Source organism: Hyposmocoma kahamanoa, unplaced genomic scaffold (genome assembly GCF_003589595.1).
Source record: "Hyposmocoma kahamanoa isolate Upper Pololo Valley unplaced genomic scaffold, ASM358959v1 78, whole genome shotgun sequence".
NCBI classification, from domain to species: Eukaryota; Metazoa; Arthropoda; class Insecta; order Lepidoptera; family Cosmopterigidae; genus Hyposmocoma; species Hyposmocoma kahamanoa.
The window spans coordinates 12,075,251-12,101,712 of record NW_020653945.1 but is presented as its reverse complement, the minus strand read 5'-3'; the positions used below and the strand labels follow the sequence as shown (position 1 = coordinate 12,101,712).

The following is a 26,462-nucleotide window of genomic DNA, read 5'->3' as shown; positions in this document are numbered from 1 at the left end:
TCCATGTGTCAAGCCGCCGAGGCTTCCAGTTTGTAGCACGGTATGAATAAAATATCCTGAAAGGAGGCCACGTTACCTCTCTTGCGGGAATAGAGTGTAACGTTTCGTCTAAATATACTGAAAGTCTGGAGCTACGTGTCAGCTTAGTGTTCTCTGACGTAGAGTTTGACACGATAATGTTTGTTAAACGTAGCCTTAATACATTTTCAGTTACAGAAGAAGAAATTTATTTCGATATTTGAAAGTATTTTTTGTATCTTTTGTAGTTACATAGCGGTAAACGGTAAAAATATTATTATATACAGACGACACTCGTATATCTTTGAACTTTATATTGTATTTAGTAATAAGGTGCGTAGCGTCAATTTTTATAATAACATTACAGTTCACAAATTGGTTTTAAGGAAACGTTTAGAAGTAAATCGTATTTATGGTAGTTGGATTAATTACGGCCAAAAATACCCATACTAATAATTTAAGGTACGAGGACGTTGCGAATTCATTAATTTTTCGTGACCTACTTTTTTACTTTTTGCACGCAGATGCCTCTGACAACTTGTGAATGCAAGTAATGACAAGTTCCAAATACAACTTTAACAATGCATCTTTTTTTTAAACAATGTATTTATTTATTTACTCAAGCATAGACCATGTATTCATCTTGACTTTCAAGTTCGTCTTCTAACTAACTGATAATAATGTAAAGTGAAAAAACTTCTCGTCACGGAAATAAAACAATATTAAAACATTGTATTCGTTCGCAGGCCTGTGTTATTAGTCCCAAATTCACGGGAAAAATATCAGAAATTATACCATGCGGCAACATAAGTAAAAGATGTTCGAAATTCAAATAAGATGGCCGCCATATAAACCTGAAACCTAAATACTTAATTTCAGCCCCAATATTTTGATAGTTATAATATATACAGGGAACGGGAATTACGGAGAACTACTATTAGGGATCAATTGTACACGTCAAAAATCAACACAACGGATTTTTAATAAAGTTCGAAAATATGTAGTTCTGATCCAGCTGAAAAACAGGCTGCGGCGTCAGGAATATATAATGATATGTCTATTATTTTACCTACAGGATCAAAAGCCCCCGACGAATGACTCCTGAAATGTCGGAACGACGCCGGCAGAACCCGACCATGCTACGCAAGACGAGTAAAGATAGGAGATAGATCATACTTTACAATCAGAGCTCGCAACTGTTACCAAAAATACATGGATAACAACTACAATATGAGTACTACATTTATCTCCATTGCTCCCCATATATTTTGTATGATCAATACTTTCTTTCTTTGCGTCGCTATTTGGCACTCAACGGCATCATTCAAGCATTTAAGACTTGTCGGCCCTAATTCTGCTACTTTGTAACTTCGGCACTAGAGACAGTGCTCTCACACTCTAGCGACACAGTGTTGGGTCCTTAGTATTGTTTACTTTAGCCATTTGTCATATTCACGAAAGTTGTCGAAATATACCACTTACAGTACACTTACAATTTGGCATCTTTATCCGTCGTTCTGCGCACTGCTACGCGTTGACCTCGCTACACATCTATTAAATGGACTTATTTCATTTATATTTCCATTTCAATAACTGAATACCTGTACCAATGGAGAATAGAACTAAGCGATTGAGCGAAAAAACTAATCAACTGTATTCACAACTCAAGTTGTACCGGTTCCTCAAAATAAAGGTATAAATTTATACCCGTAGCATCTCAAGTACCGTTACTGTAAGCTTAGTGGTACCTATTCCTGAAAATACCGATATTCCAAGCTTTGCTTATAATAGCTTTTCATAATATCAGCGCTTCAGTATGTTCTTGATAATCTGATATAACAAGTGAAAACATTTTCGCAACCTTATGAATATTTTAGGTTCACAGGAGAACATAATAAAATTAATGAACTATATATAGTACAGAGTTTATTTCCATAATATATACTCAAATTTAACAGCGATTGTCTCCGACTCATATGCTCTCATCTTTCCAACAATATTTACATGTTTCAGAAATACATTATGTCTCTATCTGCTGACAATATCATGTAAGGCGTAGGCTTTATTATATTAATTTTTCATTATGAAAGGATACACATGATTACTGTACGTACTTCTTTGTATAAATTATACTTGTAAATTCGGTTAAGCAGATTATACGTATTTTTTTTTAAATCATTTATAAGTAAGGTAAATGCCTCTTTTTAACCTTTTCCTGGAACCTTTTTTGCTTATGAAAGTATTGTGAAGTAAGGAAAGGATTTCATGAAAGTGTCAGTAGATTTCGAAGTAAATATTCACATATCTTCCCAATGGTCCTCACTACACGCTCAACAACCCACATAATTGTCGAATTGGTCCATATTTGCCGCTATTCATACTTGTCACATTCCGGCCTTGTAGATTTACAAGACATGCAGATTAGCATTCGTTATATAACAGTCTGTGTCGAATATAGCCTGACTCATGTGTGGATCGTGGCAAATTTGAATCAATTCATATAATCTACAATACATTTACATGCCCCCACCGCCCTACCATCACATGGCGGCGCTGGTGCAGGGCGTCTCCACTACCAATTAAAGCAATTTACAATAAAATCCATTAATATTTACGAATTACATATTATTTATTATTTTTTTTAGTATCATATATTAACTACATAAGGTCTTTCAGTACTCTGTAGTTGAAATGTTCTCCGACGTCACGAAATTATTAAAAGTGAAATGTTTCATCTCGTGGTCTTATAAAATCGGAAAAAGTAAAAAAGATGTTTACTGGAGTAATAGAGAATTTTCCATTAGAGGCCATTAACGTAGGCCCTTTTTAAGATTATAGACGTAAATCTATTACAACAACATTGTGCTTATTACTTGCTTGGAAATTGTAGATGCTCGTCTACGAATGATTGCAATTAAAATTAATGTACATACAACACAATAACTAAGGCGAATATAAATAATTCAATGCTACTGCATTAACTTAACACCTAACCTGTATCACATAATGTTGTATTACATTAAATTATGACTTAATAAAATTAATATTATAAATAATAATATACGTAATATTAATATGGCAACAAAATATATTTACTAGCTAAGCACCTAGACCAGTAGGATTTTAGATATTTACATCTCTGTACAGTCAATCCTTAAAGTATTGTTACAACTCTCCTCTAATCGTTATACTTTTTTCTTAATAAAATTATTGCCGATCAGCTAGTACACATAACAAGTTTTAAACATTTTTAAATAATATTTAATTTCATTATTATGACAATTTCACTATCCACTTCAAAGTGTTTAAATGCAGAAGTATTTGTAAAGCTTCCATTACATAATATTCATTATAATATCCACCTAATCTACAAAATTCCGTAAAATATTTACAAAATGAATACACAATGATATGCTCTGTACATCTGCGGATTCAATACGTAGATAAATTTAAATGCTCCAAGTCAGTTTGCTCCACTAAACTGAGATTTCATTATAAAAACTTACAATGAATCTTTGTAAAAGTGGACAGATGGCGTCGGAATCTAGTTTGGGACTAGCTACTGTAAGCTGCATACCTTAATATATTTTAACACTCTAAAATCCAGTGCTCGCCTGCTGTATCGAGCTAGGGACTGCAACAAAATGACGTGTCTTTTATAAAGTCAGACTACTTAACTACTAATGCATTTAGCAGTCTCTCACTCACACGTAACTGTTGCATTCGCACGTCACTTCACACTTTGATATGGAGATGGTCGCGCTTATAGGGCTGCGATGTTAGTGCTGTATCTCAGCTGCGAGATTCGGCTGCTTAAGTAAGACAGCTACCAACGCTGTATAGTAGCATCATCAACATTACGGAGAACAACGGCTGTGCTGTAGCAGCGGAGTCTGTCTTTGGTGGGAGCCCGCCATGGTAAGTCTTGTCATCCACGCCAGGATACGTCTTTGCGCTTTCTGTTGTGAAGAAAAATAATTTTATTATAATCAAATTCCGCGTCAATATTACGTTCAACAGAAAAAGGAGTAACTTTGATATTATATTATACTTATTTACAAATATCAAGTCAGGGTGATGAACACAATCAAAATGATCTTGAGACTTACTAATATCTGGAATACCAGATCCCTCATCTCCCGATCCTTCAGAGTCATAACCAGCATCGTCGTCGGGGTAGCTTCGTCCTCCAGAACCGGAACCCTCGTCGCCAGCCTCATCGCCTTGCATGAATGCCTCCGCCATTGGCACGTTGCCGCCCCATGCGTGCGACACCAGCAACTAATTAAAGTAAAGTTTCTATCAGAAAACTCATATCGAACCCTCCAAGTATCTCCGACATAACGTGTTGTAGCTATTTTTTTTTTAATTATCATATTACGTGTGGAATACAATTACAAACATGAATGACATGGTAATTAACGCAGATGCTGCCACCTATACACGAGTTTTTGCTATACCCACCTATGAATACCACGTCGGCTACTGTTCAAGCAATATGAGGAAAGCTAACGCGTCACATCACTGCGCACTCATCAATCATCACAGCTGGTAGCCAAAGTCGTTAAAAGCGCAATTTGCAGACTGGTTTACGATCATTGCGGGCAATCCTAACGACTATGTATCATTCCAAGAATAGATCTCATCTTAACTAATGAACTATACGAATATACATAATGAGCAAGTTCCCGATTACATTTATAGCTATCATGGGAGAAAATGTTGATCAGGTGACTTTACCGCATTTCTACCTGCTTATCAGATAGTTGATTATTTCATAAATAAAATCCTGTTAAAATAAATTGTCATCCTCGTAAACTTCGCGACTACAGAGTTGCTAGTTTGTTTCACAACGACTTTACATTTCCATTTCCATAAGCACCCTGTCAAACACAATATCATACGCATCGTCATGTCATTTCGTGAAAATAATAATATTTAAAAAATTGTTTGCTTTTATAGTAAAAAAGAAATAGACCAGCTAACACATCGCATCCTCAATAATAAAGTGCTAAAATTGGAAAAGTAATACTTTTGGGAACCTGGCAAAATAAATAAAGCAAGAAATAAATTAATATATTTGTCGTATTAAATAATTTATGTTGTATTTATTTAGTACCAGTCAAATGGTATTCATGGCGAGTGCACTTTACACACTTTATTCGTTTTTAATATAGTTTGTGGATTTCCCAAAAATATTAGGTTTCAATAGTTCACTATATTATGCAGTTGTGTATGAGGGAGCATGTTTGTTAAAGGTTAAAGTTAACATTTGGAATCCTCACCTGTCTTACTTGTCGCAGTTTGTCTCCTAGAGCGGCCACTCGTATATCCGGCTTACCTCCGGTTACTTCCGGATTATACTTCTGATCACTTAATGAAGCTGATGCTACTAGAGGTTTCGTGTACCTAAATAATCCAAAATTAAATAAGTAGTCGTATTTTAATAAGTCATAAAAGCAATTATATTAAACCTAGAATAGTTACTTACTCTCCAATAGAGTCTCCATTCCAACAGACTTCATTGCCATCATGTGCGAAGTCAGTTTCATCGCACACTTTGTCTGCTAATGAAGCGAACAACTTTTTCTTTTCAGCTAGATTGGCTGCGAATAGCAACAGTTCGGCGTCAGAAGGCGGGGTGCGAAGGGGATCACGTCGCATTGCTCCTGGCGTGGGCCGCGGGACGTTCAATTCCGGAACATCTATTGTCGTAGGAGGACCACATTCCTGACGGACCTGAACAATAAAAGAATTTCAAATTTCTGCATTGCTCTCAGAGCATAATTACAAAGAACGAATATGCATTTGATCTGCGGAGCGTAGTTTATTGTCAACATAATTTGCAAATTAATCTCGAGAATAGGACTGAAAATTCAGAACGTAATCCATTATGGAATGCATTATCTCTCACGTTTTAAGTGATAAAAACGGTAGATGTAAATCAACAAGTTTCGGGCAGATGAAGATAAATTACTCGCTAAGGCGGCGATCGATAAGGTCATGTCATTTGTCAGAAACAAGAAGCTTGTAGCTGCTGCCTTCTCAGCGGAAGCACTGCGTGAATAATATCATCGAATCGACATCGGTATTCGTGTCAAAATATTTGGAGGGCAATTGATCGATAGCAACTCAGACCTCGTAGTTAAAATTGGTGCATCAGAAACAAGCAACGTGAAATCTATTCAAACTACATCAAATAGATGTCAAGTCATCAAATACAGACATGTCTACGAGAAGTCAAACACTAAGATATTGACATAGTGTTATTTGGTGACTTAGTGCCCAATGTAATACTTAATTTTTATATAACATTTCATCATAGCGACAGTTCAAAATTACAACCGGAATGGCATAATAATCATTGATATATATGTCGGCAGGCGAGCAGATCGCGTGCCGGCGGCGTGTGAACGCCCGGAGCGACGCGCGACACACGCAAATAAACCAAGAACGTGTGGCGGCGGCGCGGCGCGGGCGCATTGCGAGACGCAAATAGGCCCATACTCGCCAATAGTGTGATACAACCGCTTTACAATTATCTAAAAGAAAATTCGACGAGCTCTCGAGGCACAGCAATTCTATGAACGAGATTCTTCGGTCCTTTTGATTAATAATAACAGTGCAAATGGTTTCTTTTACATATTTTTCACATACGAGTAGTTATTTGGCTCGATTTGCAACACGATATTAAACCTAGTTCTTCTCTACTAACAGTAGAGCCTATGCTATGCTTTTTTATTTCTTTAAAAATCATAGTTAATAATTTGTTTTTCTGTTACCAAGTTTTATCATCAGAACTTGGATTGAATATGCAGACTATATTTACCTTAATTTCAAGGAAGTAAAATTAGTGGGCGGATATTAAGATGCTTTTATAAGTAAGTGTTAAATAAAAGTTAAGTTAAATTCTCCCATGATTTTAAATTCCGGCATGGCGTAACATGATTTTTATATTTTAAACACATAAGATTTTGCCTCATTATAAATCTTAAAGGTCTGACCAGGAATACGACAACTGAATCTCAGTACTGTAAATAACTAGAATCTTAACATTAACATTTAACATCTTAACATTTTAAACGTTCATTTTTGTTATCCAATCCCGGTGTCGTGAAGATTTTTTCGAAAAATGCATCTTGCTGAGCAACCGAATTGTAGGTAAAATAAGCATTTAATTATCCAACCAATTGCATTATTTCGCTTCATGGCGACTGGCTCAGAGCAGCGACGACCCAGGAAACGAAGAGAATGTGGACAATGTCTTCATTGTTAGAAAACAGTAAATGTTATATTTGGAAAATATGTAAATTGGGGAAAAAAAACACTTCATTCTTTATTCTTATTTATTGAATTATTACACAAGTAGTGTGTATGTTGTAAGTTTCAATTATTTTAAAGAAGAAAACTTTTGTGATTGTAAGTACGTACAAACAAAAGTATTTTGTTTTGATTTTTTGCTTAGTTTTTAATCATTCAGGGATTTCAGAGAAAGGTAAAATCCACTCTATGTGATTACATGAAGTATATGTGAATTTGTATACTCTGTCCATTCCGATCATTTATTATTCTAAGCAAATTCTGCGAAAGCTACCATTATCGTACAAAAAAAATGTACATAATTTTCAGAAGTTAAGCAGCTCATCCACAGAGCTGGCAAAAAATTTTAACTTTCTCTGATAGAGTTAATGAATCGAAGTTATATTACTTAGTTATAATATTTTTCCTCTGAAATATCTATGACGGCTATCCCGGGGGAGTTGGAGAAACGGACATCAGTATATAATGTATAATGTGTATCCAAACGTTGAGACGGGGAAAACTTTTATTACCACTTTGACATCTGTCGCGATTCGCTTAGGGCGGGAAAGTGTTATATATGGCTGTGTTGTAAGTGCTACTATTTATTTATTTACTTATCTTTGCCTATAGTGCTTTCTACAGTTGCAAGCATCTGGACAATATACAAAAAAAAATTATTTTCTTTACTCGCATACCGACCTTGCCTTCTTTCACATCAGTTGATACAAAAAAGAACATCGATTTCATTGAAATAAAGTAAAAAGGGAATAAATATATCACTAATATATGCCTAAAAGTTGTATTAATTAATACATTGTAAGCCTCGAGATGTGTTAATTCAGGTTTAATGTTCTACCTGCGTAAGCCAGCATGCTTAAGATAAGCAAAAAGGTAAACCAATTACCATAGTATAAACATTATACCGGTAGCACAATATGTTTCTTTAAAGATCAGTAAGCAAGCAATAAGAGTTTTCCTGATATTTGTAATATGAAAGCCATCTACATCACGTATCAAATAAGCACAAGCGTATACAATATATCTCGCATTTTTCTTGTGTACCACAAGGTGCTTTTTCTTACTTATATTACATATAACAATATTACACATCATTCATGATTATATGTTATTAATTTTGAACTATTTATTTACAAAATAAAATATTTATATTAAAAGCAATTTAAAGTGCCATTATGTACCTACAATAAATATTTAATATTTGGGACACGATCGCAACCGGATCGCTACAAACACATTTTTCGCCTTTAGTCACAAAAAGGTTTTACAAAAAAACCGCCAGCAGAAAATGAAAGCATTTGCTTGCCGCGGGTGCGCAAACGTGCCGCCGAACGACATAATATGATAATGATTTATACAATTATCAGAACATGTACTTATTTTAAATTGTACTGTGTCAAAATCGTGGTTATGTAATATGAAGATTGTAGTCTATTCGATACGATTCAGGAACAATGAAGGCTATATGAATGAGTTAAAACCTGTGTTTGAAATCACTTAAATTAACCCACCACCACAAAGAGGATAAAGACGGCGAGTCAAGCTTTGCTCTCAAAAAGAAGTGGTAGAACAAGCCTCTTACTCGCGACAGCGGCCAGCTCTCTTGTAATGGATTGGCGGAATTATCGTCACGGTGCTATTTCTTAATTAATGCGCCGCTAGGCTCATGCTCCCATTACTTTAATTGCCTTTTTCTATTAATCCTCCTCTCTTGCGTTAATTCGTTATCTTTATAAATGTCGTTCCGAATAAGGCAGCTCTGTGAGTAGCAATTAATTAGAATGTCTTTAGAAGCATTGCTGTCATTTCGACTTTTTGGGGGTCTGTAATGTAATGAGAAATAAATAAGTACAGAGAAGTAAAGTAAAAGAGGCAATGTAATCCACCTGCTCTCGTGCTTTGTTTTCAAAATGATAATAAATAAAGATAATTATTTACTTTCATAAAAAAAAACTAATGGGTCCGAACGTAGTCAAAAATTTTATCTTCAATCAATATTTGCTTACTAATATCCATAATTAGCTAACTATTGGCCAAAACCATGCTTCTCTTACAAAAAGAGTCATCCGTATATAATTTGTTCGTAGAGATATTTGTAGTGTCGAATGACCGACAAAAAAAGAACATCCGGTGTCAAGGCTGTATTGTTTGAATACACGATGACGACGAGGATAAGCACGGGATTCGGCTATTATATAAAAAATGCCATCTCACAGTAGGAAAATGTATAAGGAAAATTTCCACTAAAAATGGGAACAAAATACGCGCGCTTAGCAACTAAAATACCATGTTGTGCCATTTTCTAAGATAGCAATGATGATATTTGTTACTGTACTGAGTACGCACGTACGTGTATTGTACATACACCTAATACATGAGCGAAAATAATTCTCCATGTCTCAAACATTATCAACATCCTAAATAGTTTATGAATTTGGTCATAAAACTACTAAAATTATTTTGAATACAGCTTTTGAATTAGAAAGACACATAGCTTTTTTTCCTACATAACAGTGCCAGCAAATGTTATCAAAGCCGACAAAGAGTAACGAAAAAAAATAACAGTGATAAAGCAAGAGGAGATTTGAGATTAATTGTAAATATCAATCCGATTTAACGAAAAGAGTCACTAACTTATATGACAATATGAGGCTCACTCCTATTGGCATACAGTATTTTGTTAACAGTTTAAAATATACTGCAAGTATCGATGCTATCATTCGTCGGTCAATGTAACTTACTATGTTTACCAATCTAAGAAGTTCGCGATGTGGTTAATTGGTACAACATAGTAGGTAGACCGGACAAACGTAAAACGGTCGATTTGTAAACTTGGCAGATTTGGTGGTACGGTTCCCGGAGCGACAGTTGCATGCACGCTTCAAGTGACTATAATTAATAACTCTATAGAGCTGCGTAATTGATTCGCCGTCCGCTCACTAAATGTACCGCTATTTAGTGTATGTTTTATGAGTGTTATATATATCTTATGAGTATATATATATATATACTCATAAGAAAAGCAACCCAGAAGATTAGTATGCTAAGTGTCACCTTTAACACAATTTTGCTTCTATTATATTATATTAGTGACCACCATGAAGACGGCCCCTTCCAATGTCTATTCGCAAAGCTCATTCTGAAATAAAAAAATCACTGATATAAAATATTAGTTTCTGTTATGGACACCGGAACAGCTATGATATAGTTAATAATTAATTTACATAGCGCTACTACCGGTTTTTAGTTTATTTTGTTAAATGTTTTAATTTTATTTTGAATTAATAATAAAAATAATAAATACAAACCATACTTAATTTATGTTGGATGAGTAACAATTAAGTAGGACTGTGGTAAATGATTATTTCTATATCGCATTGTTGAAAGCCATATCATATCGTCAAAAATCGCGCGACGGTTCGATCATAGCTGTAAACATCTATTGGGGTCCCATAAACGGTGCCATGACGCGGCTGTATGTCAATATAGTGGGATTAGCTGCTATCGAACCTTTACATCTGCGCCTACGCAATTTACCAAGGTCTAAGAAGTAAGCATAGCAAAAATCCATGGGAAAACACTTTATAGAAATGTTTCTTCGCTTAATATATTTTCATTATGTGAGGTTAGTACATACATAGAACATTGGGATAAATCATAAGATACCTTATTGATTGAAATCCACAGGTATTTTACTTTAAATTAATAATAACTGCCTCAGTGGTTGAACAGTTACCATCCTGGTCTGCGAGACGAAGAGGTTTCGATTCCCGGGACAGGACAAACATTTGTATGGCCTATATTTATTTATCTCGTGAGTTTGGGTGTAATTTTTGGTTGTCTATGAGTGTACCCATGGCACCTGCGACACAGGGTTGACACATGAGTGCGAGTGTGTGTGTTAAAAAAAAATGGAATTTTTCAACAATATAGTAACGAAGTCCTAAATAATTGTTCTTTTGCCGTAGTTGTATTCAGTAAAGTATATAGACAGTGTCTTCAATACGTCACTATCTTACTTTCTGCACCACCAGGTATCGCGAGGTGAAAGCTCGGCGCGTGTGTGGGCGGGCGCCGGCGCTTGCGCTTACCGTCCAATACGAGCTGAGGATTATGTTTTGCACTCTCTTTTCACTCGTATCGTTGACCTCGTCACTTAGGGATAACTTTAATTACATTTTACAACTATTATTTTGCTTATCTCAAAGCTTTCTCAAAGGGAAATTCTATCTAGACATTGATTATTAATTCAAGCAGTTTTACTTTTTTTGATACATAGATAATTACATACGTATTCATACATCGTTTCAATAGAAGATTAAAATTACTAATGCAAATTAGAATTTAGGATCAGTTCAAAATTAATGGAATTTTAAATGAAACGTTAATTTCATATACATACCTACTTAGTAAGCAATGGTTGTATAAACGAACGAACAAACGATAATTATACCTTTTAGATTATTGTTTGCAGCGTAGTTTGATAAAAATATTGGTTCGCGTTGATCGTAAAGCCGGGTACTCATTAGAGAGCTGTAATTGTAACGTGACAGATTCAGTAACGAGGTTCTAGTGTGTACGCTTGAAACGGTCTTGAATCAGACGGTTCACTGCGAACCGCTCGCGTACCGCTCGCGGCAAGCTCGCGAACCACTATGGCTTTTCGTCACATAACATGCAACGGTTACGGTTAGAGCTCGCTAGTGAGTACCCGGCTTTACAATTGTGGACTTGTGGATATTATGGATCCGTTCGTGGGCTACTCCGTGGGTGGTTGTGATATCGCCATTTACGATCCATCGTGCAATACCGGACAATGTAAACAAGGTTTTTATTATCTTTAAGTGAATAACACAATCGATGGTTTTTAGTGTCGATTTCGTTATGAATCTCTTTCAACAGATTCCGATTTAAGACATACGGTTGCTGTTTTAAGATCACCTATAGAGTCTTATTCCATGTAAACATTTGCAATGCATTGAAATAATAAAAGTAGAGCTCCTTGCTCCGGCCGTTAAAGGGTGCTAGTGAAATTACAGGCACAAGGGACTTTTCTGCTTGTCTCAGAGTGACGGCCGCAGTGTCCCACAAATCTTTGCGATTTAAAGCTCTGAGCGACAACGCTGCAACTGTTTTGGGTAGGCGTTTCGTTTACTATCAGGCACAGGACTTGTTCATCCCGTCTCTTGGTTTCATTAATGAAAAAAATAAAAGCAACGCCTAGTTTGCATTTAGTCGAAAACTAACTAAGGTAGACATGAGTTTGACTCTAGGATGCTAAATTCTGAATAAATTTTCAAGGAACATGCGTGTATTATTTTAAGCTGCTAATAGATTGATTGCATACCGAGACCACGACTCCACGGCTGCAACATGAAGTTGCAGCATATTAATTGCGTGCAGTCGTTATCAACTTCATGCAGTCGAGGTCTCGAATAACGACTCGATGCAGAGAGACGAGATCGACTGCATGCAGTTAATGCGTGAAGTTGGTTACGGCTTCACACATTAACTGCAAACGTACAGTCAACCAGCTTTATACTTGTTATGAATTAAAAACCTAAACCTAATGGAAGTTATTTTATAAGAAACAATACTTGTGTGACTCTTCAGGTAACATTCTTAAGAATATATCTGTTGGTTACTTCTTAATATTATTCAAATCCAGACAATATAGTACAAAAGTTATTAGTTAACGATATGACGATATAGGTTTGAAATCGCCAAGTGACGTTGGCTCACGGAAACGGTGTCCTTGGAGGCCATGACATAATCCTTCCTGCTGAGTCATGGGCAGCGAGAGTCGGCGCGGGCTCACGGGAAGCGTCTGCGTGCCGTCTGCTGCTAATCACCAAATAAGGACAATTGACCATTGTCCTTTGAAAGTCTTTGTGGTACACTTGAGGCTAATACCATCTAATAGCCTAGTACATATATTGTAGAAGTTTATTACTTATAAGTTGTCGTATTAGGACGATTTAGAGTGAGTAAAGAACAATGAAATTAAAGGAAGACTCCTTACTTCATCCTCCAGGGTTACAAAGTAAATAACACATTTATATAAAGAAAAATAATCTGCAATGTGTTAGGGTGTAGTAGAGTAGGGTGAGTGATGAAGTGTGTTGGTAAAGATGGAAGAAGATGAAGGAGACATGAAGTTTCAGGCCCCTGCCTTCGAGTGTTGAAGACCAAAGACACCTGCAGGATCGGGGCGTAGTGAGGTTATTGGCGAGACAGCGGTTGTAGTTCAGCAATAGGTATAATAGCAAATTGTACTCGGAGGTGGAGTTCTAATATCATCTTCAGCGTCCGCTTCAGTTACTCCTGTGGCGCGTTACTCGTATGTAGTCGCTGCACAATCGCATGGTGAAGGTGAAGTGTACAGACCAGGTAGAAAGAGCGTAAGAGCATTGAGGAACTTGACACTGGTCAGGCGCGTAAGCGTGAGTCCAGGTGTAGGGCTCAAAATGGTGAGATTTCGTATATTGAAATGAGTTGAATACCAGATGTCTGCAAAGACACTATAGTGAACAATTGGCAGAGTCCAACGATATCTATGTAGTCTTTGGCAGAGTCAGAATGAACATCGAAGTTCGAATAGTGAAATTTTCAATTTGAAATGAGGAGGCAAAATTTGATTAGCCAGGAGCGAAAACGCTCCTTCTGCCAAGATCGCATATCGATGAGAGTAGTTTCTGGGATAGTCTATGGAAGTATACATTATAGAAGAATAATATATCTGTCCCCTAACATCAACAAACCTAAATATTGTTAAGAGTGGTTACACAGGGCGATTTTAGCAGCGATGGAAACGCGCGATTTCATCGCTACACTTGCGATTTATAGGAGATTGCATTGATGCAAACGCGCGACTGCATCGACACATATAAATCTCAAGTGTAGCGATGCAATCGTGCGTTTGCTTTGCTGTTTAAAATCACGCGTATGTCTAAAGACAGACGATTAACGACCGCATCGCTACTGCATCGCGTTTGCATCGCTGCTAACAGTTCCCGTGTGTAACTGCTCTAAAGTCGAAATTAAATTCATATAAAAATAAAACGAAGAAAAATTCACCAAGACTTGGCTGTATTGATTCAAACCTTTGCCTTTACGTTTACAGAAAGAATGAAAAAACAACAACAGCTTAGAAGGAATATGTAAAAAGTGAAATTGAGAAACAATGTGAAATTAGTACTACAGGGAAAAGTGAATAGCAAAGTTCAGAGAAACTCGATATCTCAGCGCGATAGAATGAGAATAGATCTGAAATTTAGACATGAAAAGTGAGTACCTGAATGTCAACCTGAGAAAATCAGCTCGTAAAAAGAAATTTAAGTTTTTTAGGCATTAATACCAACTATTGTAAATATTAAATTATAAAATCAAACTCTTTCAGGAAACAGGAATAGTAAGGGCGTAATGAGAGTGATGAAAATGATAAAGAGTCCGTGGTTTAACACTACAAAGTTTACTATTAGTGTAGTGTTAATCATAAAGGGAAATCAAATACATATAACGAAAAAAACAAGATAGTAACCTCCAGTAAAGAGTTAAACCTATAAGTTTCGGAGTGTAATAAGTATCTATTTTACTACCTAACCTGAAATAAGAAAGAGTGAACCCTATAGACTGCAGACGTCAGTCTATTAACACTATGTAGTTAACCCTAATTAGAAGCGTAAAGTTTATCACCTAATAAAATGTTGAAAGTGACTTTACACTCTTCTTTAAACTGATTATTATCTAGCCTGACCCGGGAACGGCTAGTGCTGTGATTTTATGATTGTCTTTCGTTTGAGTGCCAATTAATATGAGAGGTCTTCGCCCCACGTGAATGCAGACTCTAACATTACTATGCAAATTAGATGATTGTTATTTATATTTTATCATAAAATTGCATTAACTATCGTGTGCCGTTAACATCACGGTAAACGCTATTTATCTTGTTCCACAAGCTGTTATAAGGCATTGAATTCTACGTGGCTTTCAAATAAACGCATTTCGTTTCAGTTTCTCTTAGACGGTCAACAAACAGGTATACGTTTAATAAGTGTGCAAATCGTATCCGTTCGAACTTGTTATTTGCGAGGCTAGCTAGGAGGTTAGCCGCGAGTATTTTACTACACAATCAGAACTTTCACGATTTCAATATTCATAAAGCAAGTACCAGTTTTACGAGGGCTATCGCAGCTACACACAATATATGGCCTCAGTTCAATAGGCATACTTTACGACGTTTCCCTTCACGTAAACAAAGGTCTATAGGCGAGAAATCTTGCACTCTTCGTCAAATTCACACCTTGAGTTTGCAGAATGTGTGTTATTGTAAACGCCCACTGTAAAAATAATATCTAATTCCTGAAATGGATCGTAATTTTAGTTTAAACAATGCGCAGACACTCATAGCCCCGCACTAGGGGAACCCTGTATCGCGGGTGCCATGGCCACACTAATAGACAACTACAAATTACACCCGAAGTCACGAGAGAAATAAATGTAGGCCATACAAATATTTCTCCCGGCACGGGAATCGAACCCGGGATCTCTGCGTGGCAGTCTGGCATGGTAACCGTTCGGCCACAGAGGCAGTTATAAATAGATTGATAATATAGATTCCAATGAATTCTTACGAATTCCGCTCCAATGTTAAAAAATTCAATTGGTAAATTACGGCCATTAAATTGCGCTCGCCGTTAAAGACAGGATTAATTCACAAAGTAAGGAATTTATGACCACTGAAAAGGCCGATGACTTTTTCTGCCTAACGGCAGGTTCACGGGTTAGCTTAGCCCATTGAATGTCGGGATAAGAGCTTTTATTGGACACTTAAAGCAATTTTCCGCTGTGTGCAACAGAGGTATCAGCCGGCGCGGCCATCTCAGTCGCACAGCTCGGTTAGCCGACCCGCGCCCACGGGTGACCCGGCAGCCTACGTACGTTACCTTCGTTGAACGCTGTTTATGGTTTCGCAATACAACGTAAACGTAATCTAGGAAGAGATTCCCTAGTTTACGAGTACCGAATGGACTTTCGTCATATAATACTTAGAGATTGGATTCCTGCACTAACCAACATTCATTACAGCTGAGCTGTTAATGCAAATCTTTGAGTATGTGCAGGCGGCGACTGTAAAACAGACAAAATAATTGAAGTGTACATAACACTTCAATTATTTTGTCTGCAACATGCATGGCATTGTGCCAATAGCACTGTGTAAATACTTGATAACGGTATTTAACAAACTTCTCGTCTATCTAAAGTATATTTTATGAGTCCGATTGCTCGAACGGGAACCGTCGGTGCCACATTTCATAGCTGGGTGGCTGTAGCGGCAATTTCATGCTAAAATAGCGTGCAAAATGTGGAACTTCTATTAGTTGCTGGTTCAGCAGTAAATCAAGTTAAATTATAGTGAGTCGTTGAATACAGGGATATATTTTACAGTTACAGAACAGTACCTGGTTCAACAAGAACTAAATGGAACGTACACCTTGGCCGAAGATGAAACTAACATTGCTTTAACCATAATTTACGGATGCACTGTCGCGTGCAATTTTATAAAAATAATTTTTTAAAGGCGCCTACTTTGTTAAAGAACGAATAATATAAATGTTAGAAAACGTGTCGCAACAGTTAGATATGAGCTTTTGTTTATTATTACCATGAAGATTGTGTAATATATAGTAATTGCTTTAGAGAATCACTTATTATAATATGTGACCGTATAATAAATAAATAAATAAATATTAAATAACATCACATACGTTGCTCTGATCCCAAAGTAAGAAGCTAAAGCCAAGTGCTTTTCGGAAACAACGACGGTACCACAAACACCCATGCCCGAGACAATATAGAAAAGTTAGTTTTCTACATTAACCCGGCCGGGGATCGAACCCGAGACTTCAGAGATTACGACACCATGAAAACCGGTGTGCAAACGGCCTCTGTGGTCCAGTGGCTTACACTCGCCCACAGAGGCCGTCAAAACAATAAATACAGTTTTTTTTATCCTAAATAGTTAATATACTTTCATTCCATCTGCTCACAAACTGCCATTTTGAATGGCAACTGAAACAAAATGCATAATGTTGCTTCATATTACTTACCTTGTTTTCCAAAATAACTTGGTTTTCGAGGGCGTGCAAGATGGCTTCGGAGACCTTGGCTTCAAGCTCCCGAAGCGCATTATCCGCGTCAGGCCTCGCCAACCGTTCCACGCCTTCCACGTAGCCTGCCCACGGAGCGTCCAACTCTGCCACTAGTGATCCTATGCATCTGTCACCAATGACAGCGGCATCATTAGTACCATGTATAACTATTTACAATCTTAAATTTAAAAAGGTATGTATCTACTTGTTATTTTAATTTCTCAAACTTGGAAACAAAAATGTATATGTATATGAAAAATAGGCAGGTTAAAGTTTTGTATCTATTGAAACATATAACATATTCAAAAAATGTATCAAAATAAATAACAAACCCTACAATCCGCTTAAAAGTCGTATTGTGTAAATACCTTTCCCAATGCGCAATAAATATCTACCTCTATTTGAATTAGTTCGTATAATATAATACAACATGAGTTTTCACAGACAAATACTATGGTTTTATTCCTATTAAAGTAGTACTAATACATTATTTAAATACATCTTTCTGATGAAAAAATGATTTTGCGACATTTTGCCTATCGTGTAAGGCAAAATGTCGTTGTCTAAGTATAGATAAAATTAAGTTCATGGTGTAATAAACTCAATGGCGTTTTAAGGAGGTTCCTACTTTCTGGGTATACGTATCTAGCTACCAAAATATCTATAAACGTAATGTAAATATAACAAATAAATACAATCTTAGTTCTTGTAAGCTGTCCTATGGCTTGTAAGTTAATCAGAAAATATTAAAATCTGCAGGCTCTTATTAAGGTCGCTAAAAAAAAGAAAACAATTTAGAAGTATCATTTGCAAAATTTTTTAAATTATGTTAATAAAAATTGCTTAAAACTGTTCTCTACCACAGGCTAATTAGAATTAATTATAATATACCAAATATTCTTAAAAATACAGTTTAAAAGCATTTGTAATCCGCGAAAAATAAATAATAAGTGAATATGAATTTAATCTATAATATCCAATTGTATATAAGATTATTGATAATATCATAATCATACTGTTCGATTAATTCATTATAAAGATATGGGAAACTCCAAAGTGTACGGCTGGGTTACTAAACTTGGCGGAGGAGTACCCCAAATATCTCTATTTTCCTTAAACTAGTTTTTCTTTATCTAACGTACATGATATACGAATGAGTACCAATGAGTTTGACATTGTTCACTCAATGTTACTATTGTTATACAAACTTTTTAAATTAATGAAATGAAAGACGTCTTTGGGAATTTAAGGAAATAAAACAATTTAATGAAATTGGTGAGATTGAAGCGGTCAGCAGGGGTTCAGTACACCTGCAGAGAAGTCGACAGTAAATGGTGAGGTCAGGCGCTGTAACGGCGGGCGCACTGCTACTAATATGGATGTCGTTAAATTTAAGTGCTACAACGTTGTTGCTTAACTTAACTAAATGAAATTTATTTCTTTTACCGTAAATTTGCTACAATCATTTCTGGATTACGTTTTAAATAAATTGTAGAATACACTGTACTGTTATGTCTAAATTCAACACTCGAATTTCACTAGTTTGGCTTCCAAGCTTCCTTTTATTAGAGAGAGGGTTCTACAATAAGTTCATATAAAGAAATATTGGCTTGTAGTATTAGTTCTTCTAGACAAAAGTTTACGAGCTTTGAACATCGTTTATTTAAGTTAAGGCTGGGCTAGATATAATTTAAAGTTATGAGACGTCGTCGGCGAGTCGGCAACTTACTACGACAGCACTTTGTAGCCAAGGGCCCAAACAGATTAACTAAGACTATGCGTTGAACAACAACTTAGCCACTACTCGGACTTTTACTAATTAAAAACTATTTTAGTGTAATTTAATTTAATTAACAAAAAAATAAGATATATAATGATATATCTCACGCACTCATATTATGTGTCATAGCATTAGGGAAACTTTGTATCACGGGTGCCATGGACACACATATAGACAACCACAAGTTATACCCAAACTCACAAGAGAAATAATAGTAGGCCATAAATAAATTTCCCAGTCAGGGTCCTTACCATGATCTCTTATAACGATTCAATTTAGGACCTAAAATGAATCGTTGTGAGATAGAGCTACATGCAATATATATCACCATCCCGCTTTTTGTCGTTACGAACCCATACTGAACTGTAATAAGTGGTCATGGTAAGGCCGCAGGAATCAAACTCGGTACCTCTGAGTAGCAGACCAGCATGGTAACCGTTCGGCCACAGAGGCTGTTAAAAATCAGAGCTAAATAATTGTAAATAGGACTAAAATGCAGTACTTTATATGTCAACGAGCTATAATATGTACACCATATAAATGTATTTCTAGTTAAAGGCAGTAAGGAATTCCATTACAGCCGCAATAACGCTATATGTTCTAAACACTTATTATAGTCCAAATGTACATACTATTATGAGTATATATAAAGTCACGTTTGTTCAGCTTACCCTCTAGCAACGTTGAGGCAGTAATTTCTACAAGGTCGTACTGCATAACCGCGACAGTGCAGGCACCCGGCTACACGGAGTAACTTGGCCGAACACTCCTCCCCGGCGCTGGCCAGCACGCGCTCACTGGCTGCCAATGCGCCAGCCCCCACCGCCAGTACTTGCAGCAATGCTCGCGCCACCTCCAGCGATTTTGACAACGAGTCTCCCAGCTAAATACAAATAAATGTTCTTCAGTTTAAGGCACAAATAAAAACATCTTCTTAAAATTAGCAACTTCATCTAGGAGGAGAAAACATTGAATTATAGAAGGACATTAAAGATCCTTGCTCGATTTGTCGTGATAATTCGAGCGAATAGATACTAAGCTTCAGACAGGCATTGAAGGATTTTGGGCTATTACTGTAATTCTAAGAAGCTCCGAGTTTATGATGATATTCTGCCACTCAGCATTATTGAGAAATTCATTTCATATCTTTGATTGTTTCATTTTCATTAATTCTTAGTTCTAAAAGTATTTTTCAATTCACGAAATGCTTACCTTTTGTGGTACATCTCCGAAAGGTTGTACAGATTCGTAAGCAACTTTGAGACAGCCTTCGTAATCTCTGGTAAACTGTTTTCCTTCTAGCGCCAGTACTTTGTGGTATGCCACAGGAAAGATGTCTCGGAAAAATCTTTTCGCGCTGTCTACAAGGTTTCTCGGCGGGGGAGAACTCAGGGCTTCCCCAGTTGAGTCGTAATCCGGGGAATTCAACAACGCTCGGATATCATCGTAAAGTGCACTTAGAGGCCCGTGCGCTTCTGACGCGTGTCCCCGGTACACTTGCGCGAATAGCACCGAAGTTTTGTTCTGCGACTGGTGGGACAGCGCCATGAGGTGCTCTACATAGAAAGAAAAACGTTGTGTTAATTGAGACTTACACGCATAGATACTTTAAACATCCAATTTCAATAACAATTAATTACGTTAATAATTCTTGAATATGCTGTAGGTACAAAAAGTTTAAAAAATAAAAAAAAAATACGTAGAAGCAAAAGAGATCACAATCCAAACAATCCCGCCGAAATACAATTTCGGCTCAACCAGTTACGAAAACAGTTACGTAATATGAATTACGTTCCAATTTTGACAAATAGTGAGTAAATAAACTTAGTTTGTGGGCAAACATCCTCTTGATATTTGGTTTGTGACACCTGCTATAAAGTTGGGCGCTATCTAAGAGGAATGCGGGTCCGGGATCAGCCTGGCATTCCTGTGTCAAGATATACCTTGAATTACTCACAGAGCGCTGCTCCTCGAACGATAACTTAAGAAATGAAAGAGAATGCCCATCTTATTAAGGATGAGGTACTTGCGAACAAGGTTCTCTGACTACAAGCGAAACACTGTTATGTACTGTCTTATATATATTATAGATAGGAATAAAACTACAGAGAAGATAAACTGCTTTCGGCAAATTTACAAAACACGTATATAATAAGGAGGTATGTGTTTTTTCTGAATAAGTATCAAATATTTTGCTTGTATTCTAAACTTAATAAGTAGTAATGTATATGTAAATGTACTTTGCTTCTTTAAGCAAAGTACACTTACATATACATTATTATTACGATTCTTTAATCGTTTCTTATTTGCAGAGGGTAAAAGGGCACATGGCCTTTGACGTTGTGTCATCGTCTCTTGCCGGTGGCGCCCCGTGAAATAGATGCTTTGCATATAAAATGGGTGACAAAGCGATGGTTTCTTCAGTACCGAACCTACTTTTTTCTACGAAGTCGTGATATAATTAATTATATTACGTGCGTAAGTTCAGATTTCGGTTTCAGTGAGTGGTATTTACTTGTGTCCATTCTGCAGATTGTATGATGACTCCAGATTGTGATGTGAATTTTGTAATTGAAGCTTATGTTTCTATAAATTCGCAAGATCGGAAACAAATGTTACGACATAAATAAAGTCTTTAATTTTATCAAACTCAATGAATATCTCAATCAGTTCTGAAATAAAAAAAATCACAGCAAACAAAACTTTATATTTAACGGACGTTTCCCCTGTAGAGTAATTTGTTTGTGAGGACTTGAAGTAAACCTTGCTGCATGCAGTCGAAACCAACATCATGCACCCGAGATCGACTGCATGAAGTTAATGCGTGAAGTCGTTATCTGCAAATACATGATAACCAATTTGGTTTCAAGTCTGGACTCTCCACAGAAATCTCGTCAACCAATTTGAGACCAAACCAAGACCAATTTAGTCTCAAATTTATCCAGCTCATTGTTAAGCAAACTATCAAGTACTTTTGCAACTATTGTGGCCAATGAGATAGGTCGATAATTACTTTTGTCACTAATGTCACCGTTCTTGTTCTTAACTATCGGCACCACCGTAGTCCTAGTCATCACCGTAGTCCTCGTCATCTGAGCAGGCAGGTAGGATTTAATTTAACTGTACATTTACTGTTCATTGATTTCTTGGGGGAATTTTTCTAAACTTCTGTCGTATTTGATCATTGAAACGATTTAATGTTGCTTAAATAAGAAAAGATACAGTTTCTATTCCGTCCAAGACTTTGCCCGTTGGTGAGTTATTAAGTCCGTTTCATTGGAGTCGTTTGATTTCATCGTTCATTTTCGTTCTAGTATTTAAAGGCATTCAAGGGAAACACATTCACAAATGGTTACTGTACAATGAATGATCATAGATACTGCTAAAAATAAATTTACATAACAGTTGTTCTGTGGCTGATCAATCGAAGTCGTGGACAAAGTATTTATTTTGTATTATCGTTACCATAATGCCATAAATAAATAACGACTAAATGATTAAAAATATATAATTAGATAAGTACGTTCTCTACACCAATAACCCAAACAGTTAGACTAAAATAATTGTTGTGTGAGGTTAATTGACATTTCCTACGTAATACACTACATACCGTTGAGTCAAAAGGATGTAATACATGATATTAATTAACGTCCTTTTACGGTGCTGTAATAATAGCGAAACGAGTCAATAAATAAATGTCAATCTAAGCACTCCAATCACTCGGCTATGATGAAACAGTTAACTTTCACACACTTTCATAAAATTAGTGTTTCACTACAAGCTGTGTTGTGTCCGCCGCTGTCTGACCGAATGTAGCGCCACACCCTGCCTTCTCCTTGTATGAAAACTCCAAGCTCCCTAATTACAGTTATGCAAATTTTGCTGTAAGTTTTATCGCCCAATAAAGTTGAAGATGTTGAGATACTTCTGCATTTAATGCAAGTTAGCTGATATAAAACTATTTAATTTAATGGTGCCGGTTTTTCATAAATTTCGCTTATTCAATATTTGTTCTCGCTCGTGAGGTCCAGTTTTCATGAATTCATCATTTTACATCATCAATGATACTGAAGAGGATGTTTCTGATCTGAGTTTATTAAAAGGGATTTTCATTGGGACTTATTTAGATTACACCAACTGCGTCCAATTGCAAATCCATTCTCACACTCTCACTCTCAAGTCTCAAAGAAAACAATGAACGATAACCCTAGCTCCCCTCAAAACCTTGTACATCATTAGATCTCTATTAATATGGAATGCGTCGTTGTACCGTCATAAAATACAAAGGTAAAATATTCCAGAGGGTGCGCGCGTGTGGTCTTCAGTGCCCTGTGCCGGTACATAAGGGTCCCTTGGGGCTTTGATTATTTCCTTTAGTGCGAGAGTCGGGAGTGGTCTCATTGTTTTACTGTAGATTCGCATCTGATGTTACAATTCGGAGACAATGACAGTTTATCGGCTAAAAATCATTTTCGACCTTAATAACTGCACCTTACAACTTAATTATCTATTAAGGTTCAAATTTTATTTTAAAAATCAAGCAGTTTCAGATAATGAGGCTGGAATCTCACTACTTTTAACATTAACAAAAACTGTCTCTGTGGCCGAACGGTTACCATACCGGACTGCCACGCAGAGGTCCTGAGTTCGATTTCTGGGCCGGGGGAAATATTTGTATGGCCTACAATTATTTCTCTCGTGAGTTTGGGTGTCATTTGTGGGTGTCTATGTATGTGTCCATGCCACTCGCGACACAGGGTTTCCCTAGTGCGGGGCTATGTTGAGTGTGTGGGTTATTATTAAATACAATTCATATATTTATTCATCAAGAAGATGGTGATTAAAATCCTGCGATCAATACTCTACATCCAAAAGTCTTAGGTGAGTGTCTTATGTAAGGGAGTTACGTAGAAGAGGTTTGGATGGGTGAATGGATGTGATTGAGTAAACATGTTCAGTGAGTGTATAAACGATTGAATTAATGAGCGAGTGAATCAGTGTTTGAGTGCAGTAAGTGAGTACTTTATTTCTACTTTATTTAATAATGAAAAAAATATTTATAAAGAAATCATGTAAATGTTGCCGGCAGATCAAGAATCTCTAAGGAAAACAAAACTTTTTTTCTCAGATAGCTGGTATACCACCGGGAGCAATACATCAGAACGATTGTTTAACAAACACTCGGTCGGCAAATTGGACAGGCCAGTATTGACGGCACGGGTAAACACTAACCGTGGCTAACAAGGGATAGTCGTGTTCAAATTACGTTTATATAAAACTTTTCGTTGTCGTTTACATAATATTTTGTACTATTACCGTGTTCATAAAGTAATTAGTTTTTACCTGTATTTCCATTTAGCTTCGTAATATTTTCAATTATATTTTATGTAGCCGTAGAGCTCCTTGTGAAAGAATTCGTCCAGGGTAGTATACCACCTTACCTATTTCTGCCGCCAAGCCGGTACGCAGTAATGCTCGCGTTACTGCGTTGCGAATTTGAAGGGTAAGGGTGCTGGTGAAATTACAGGCACATGAGACTTTTCAACCTATCTCTCAGGGTGACGGGCGCAGTGGCAGTGCCCTTTGACTTGTACTGCAACTGTTATGAACTGGCGTGACACTTACCACCAGGCGCACGACTTGTTCATCCCGTCACTTGTATAAAAAAAAATATCGTTTTGTTTTTCGTCAAAGAATATGATTGAATATGAGTTGTGACGATTACAAGAAAGAAACAGTATTGGTGACCCAGTTGTACGTTTTATATTTACTATACACTTGTTTATTTATACCAGTAACTGTGCACTGGACGTAAACATAAACAACTTAGACTGAAAATATAAAATGTTCGAACGGAGTCGAATATTTTTGTTGACGAATAGTCAACAACAACTAAATGGGTATTTTTCATTTTTTTTTAAATTCTGTGAATGTCAGCTTTTAAATAAATAATATCTAAATTGTGTTTTGTGTCAATGAAGTATAGGTAAAATAGTGTAATTTAGGAAAAAAATTTATTCATTGAATGCATAATAATAGGGGTTAAAGTATGAAATTGCCGATTTGTACTGAAAATCTAAATTGTTTATTTTTTAAATTTTTAAGAAATTTATTTAATCAAAATAGTTGCCATTATTATCTATACATTGCTGCCATCTAATGGGAAGGTTATTAATGCCTTTGCGATAGAACTCCGACGATCTAGACTGCACAAACTGTGTGAAAGCATTTTGTACTGCCTCCTGGGAAGAAAACTTCTTGTCACGTAGATAATTGTCCAAATCACGAAAAAAATGGTAGTCCGTTGGAGCAAGGTCTGGTGAATACGGAGGATGACGAATGGTTTCTAACTGCAGTTCCTGAAGGGTCAAAATGGTTTCTCGTGCTGTGTGAGGTCTCGCGTTGTCGTGGAGCAATAATGGTGAAGATCGATTCATGAGTCGGGGCTGTTTTACTGCTAGTTTTGTCAACATGGTTCGGAGTTCGGCACAATAGACATCTGCCGTTATTGCTTGACCAGATCGGAGAAAACTATAGTGAATAACACCATGCTGAGACCACCAAACAGTTACCATTACCTTTTTATTGGTAAGTTTTGCTTTAGGACACTGTTGTGGCATTTGACCTGGGGTCAGCCATTGCATTTTTCTTTTCCGGTTATCATAAAGAATCCACTTTTCATCACATGTTACAATTCGATCCAATATTCCTTCATTTCTGTACCGGTTCAACAAGGCAACACAAGTTTCAACACGCGTTTCTTTCTGCAGATTGTCAAATCATGAGGCACCCATTTTTCGTATTTTTTTATTTTATTGATTTGACGCAAGTGAGTCAATATTGTGGGTAAGGTAACGTTAAACCATGCCGCTAATTCCTGGGTAGTTTGACTAGGATCGGCTTCCACTATCTCTCTTAATTCATCGTTATTCACCTGTGTGGGCGGTCTTCCTCGTGACTCGTTCTTTAAGTCGAAATTTCCATCACGAAAGCGTTTAAACCAAAATCGCACGGTGCGTTCATTAGTAGACCCCTCTCCAAACGCAGCATTGATATTGCGGGCTGTTTCTGCCGCGTTAGTTCCGCGTCGGAACTCGTATTCAAAAATCACTCGAATTTTCGCAGTATCCATCTTTCTTGTCTAAATTGAATAACAAAAACAATTGAAAGTCGATATTCAAATGTTTCAAATT

The 26,462-nt window shown here is 36.6% G+C and overlaps 1 protein-coding gene across 1 annotated transcript in view; it reads right to left on the bottom strand.

The window, feature by feature from the left end:
- Positions 1–3,174: 3,174 nt before the first annotated feature.
- Positions 3,175–26,462, bottom strand: part of LOC113233168 (division abnormally delayed protein) — an 87,021-nt gene continuing 63,733 nt past the window's right edge. Inside the window, exons 3-9 of the mRNA XM_026468184.1 lie at positions 20,482–20,825; positions 19,941–20,152; positions 17,448–17,616; positions 5,510–5,757; positions 5,304–5,427; positions 4,128–4,299; positions 3,175–3,977 (exon numbers count right to left, since the gene is read on the bottom strand). Coding sequence (XP_026323969.1) covers positions 3,832–3,977; positions 4,128–4,299; positions 5,304–5,427; positions 5,510–5,757; positions 17,448–17,616; positions 19,941–20,152; positions 20,482–20,825 — 1,415 coding nt within the window. The 3' untranslated portion in view covers positions 3,175–3,831. The remainder of the gene's footprint in view (positions 3,978–4,127; positions 4,300–5,303; positions 5,428–5,509; positions 5,758–17,447; positions 17,617–19,940; positions 20,153–20,481; positions 20,826–26,462) is intronic.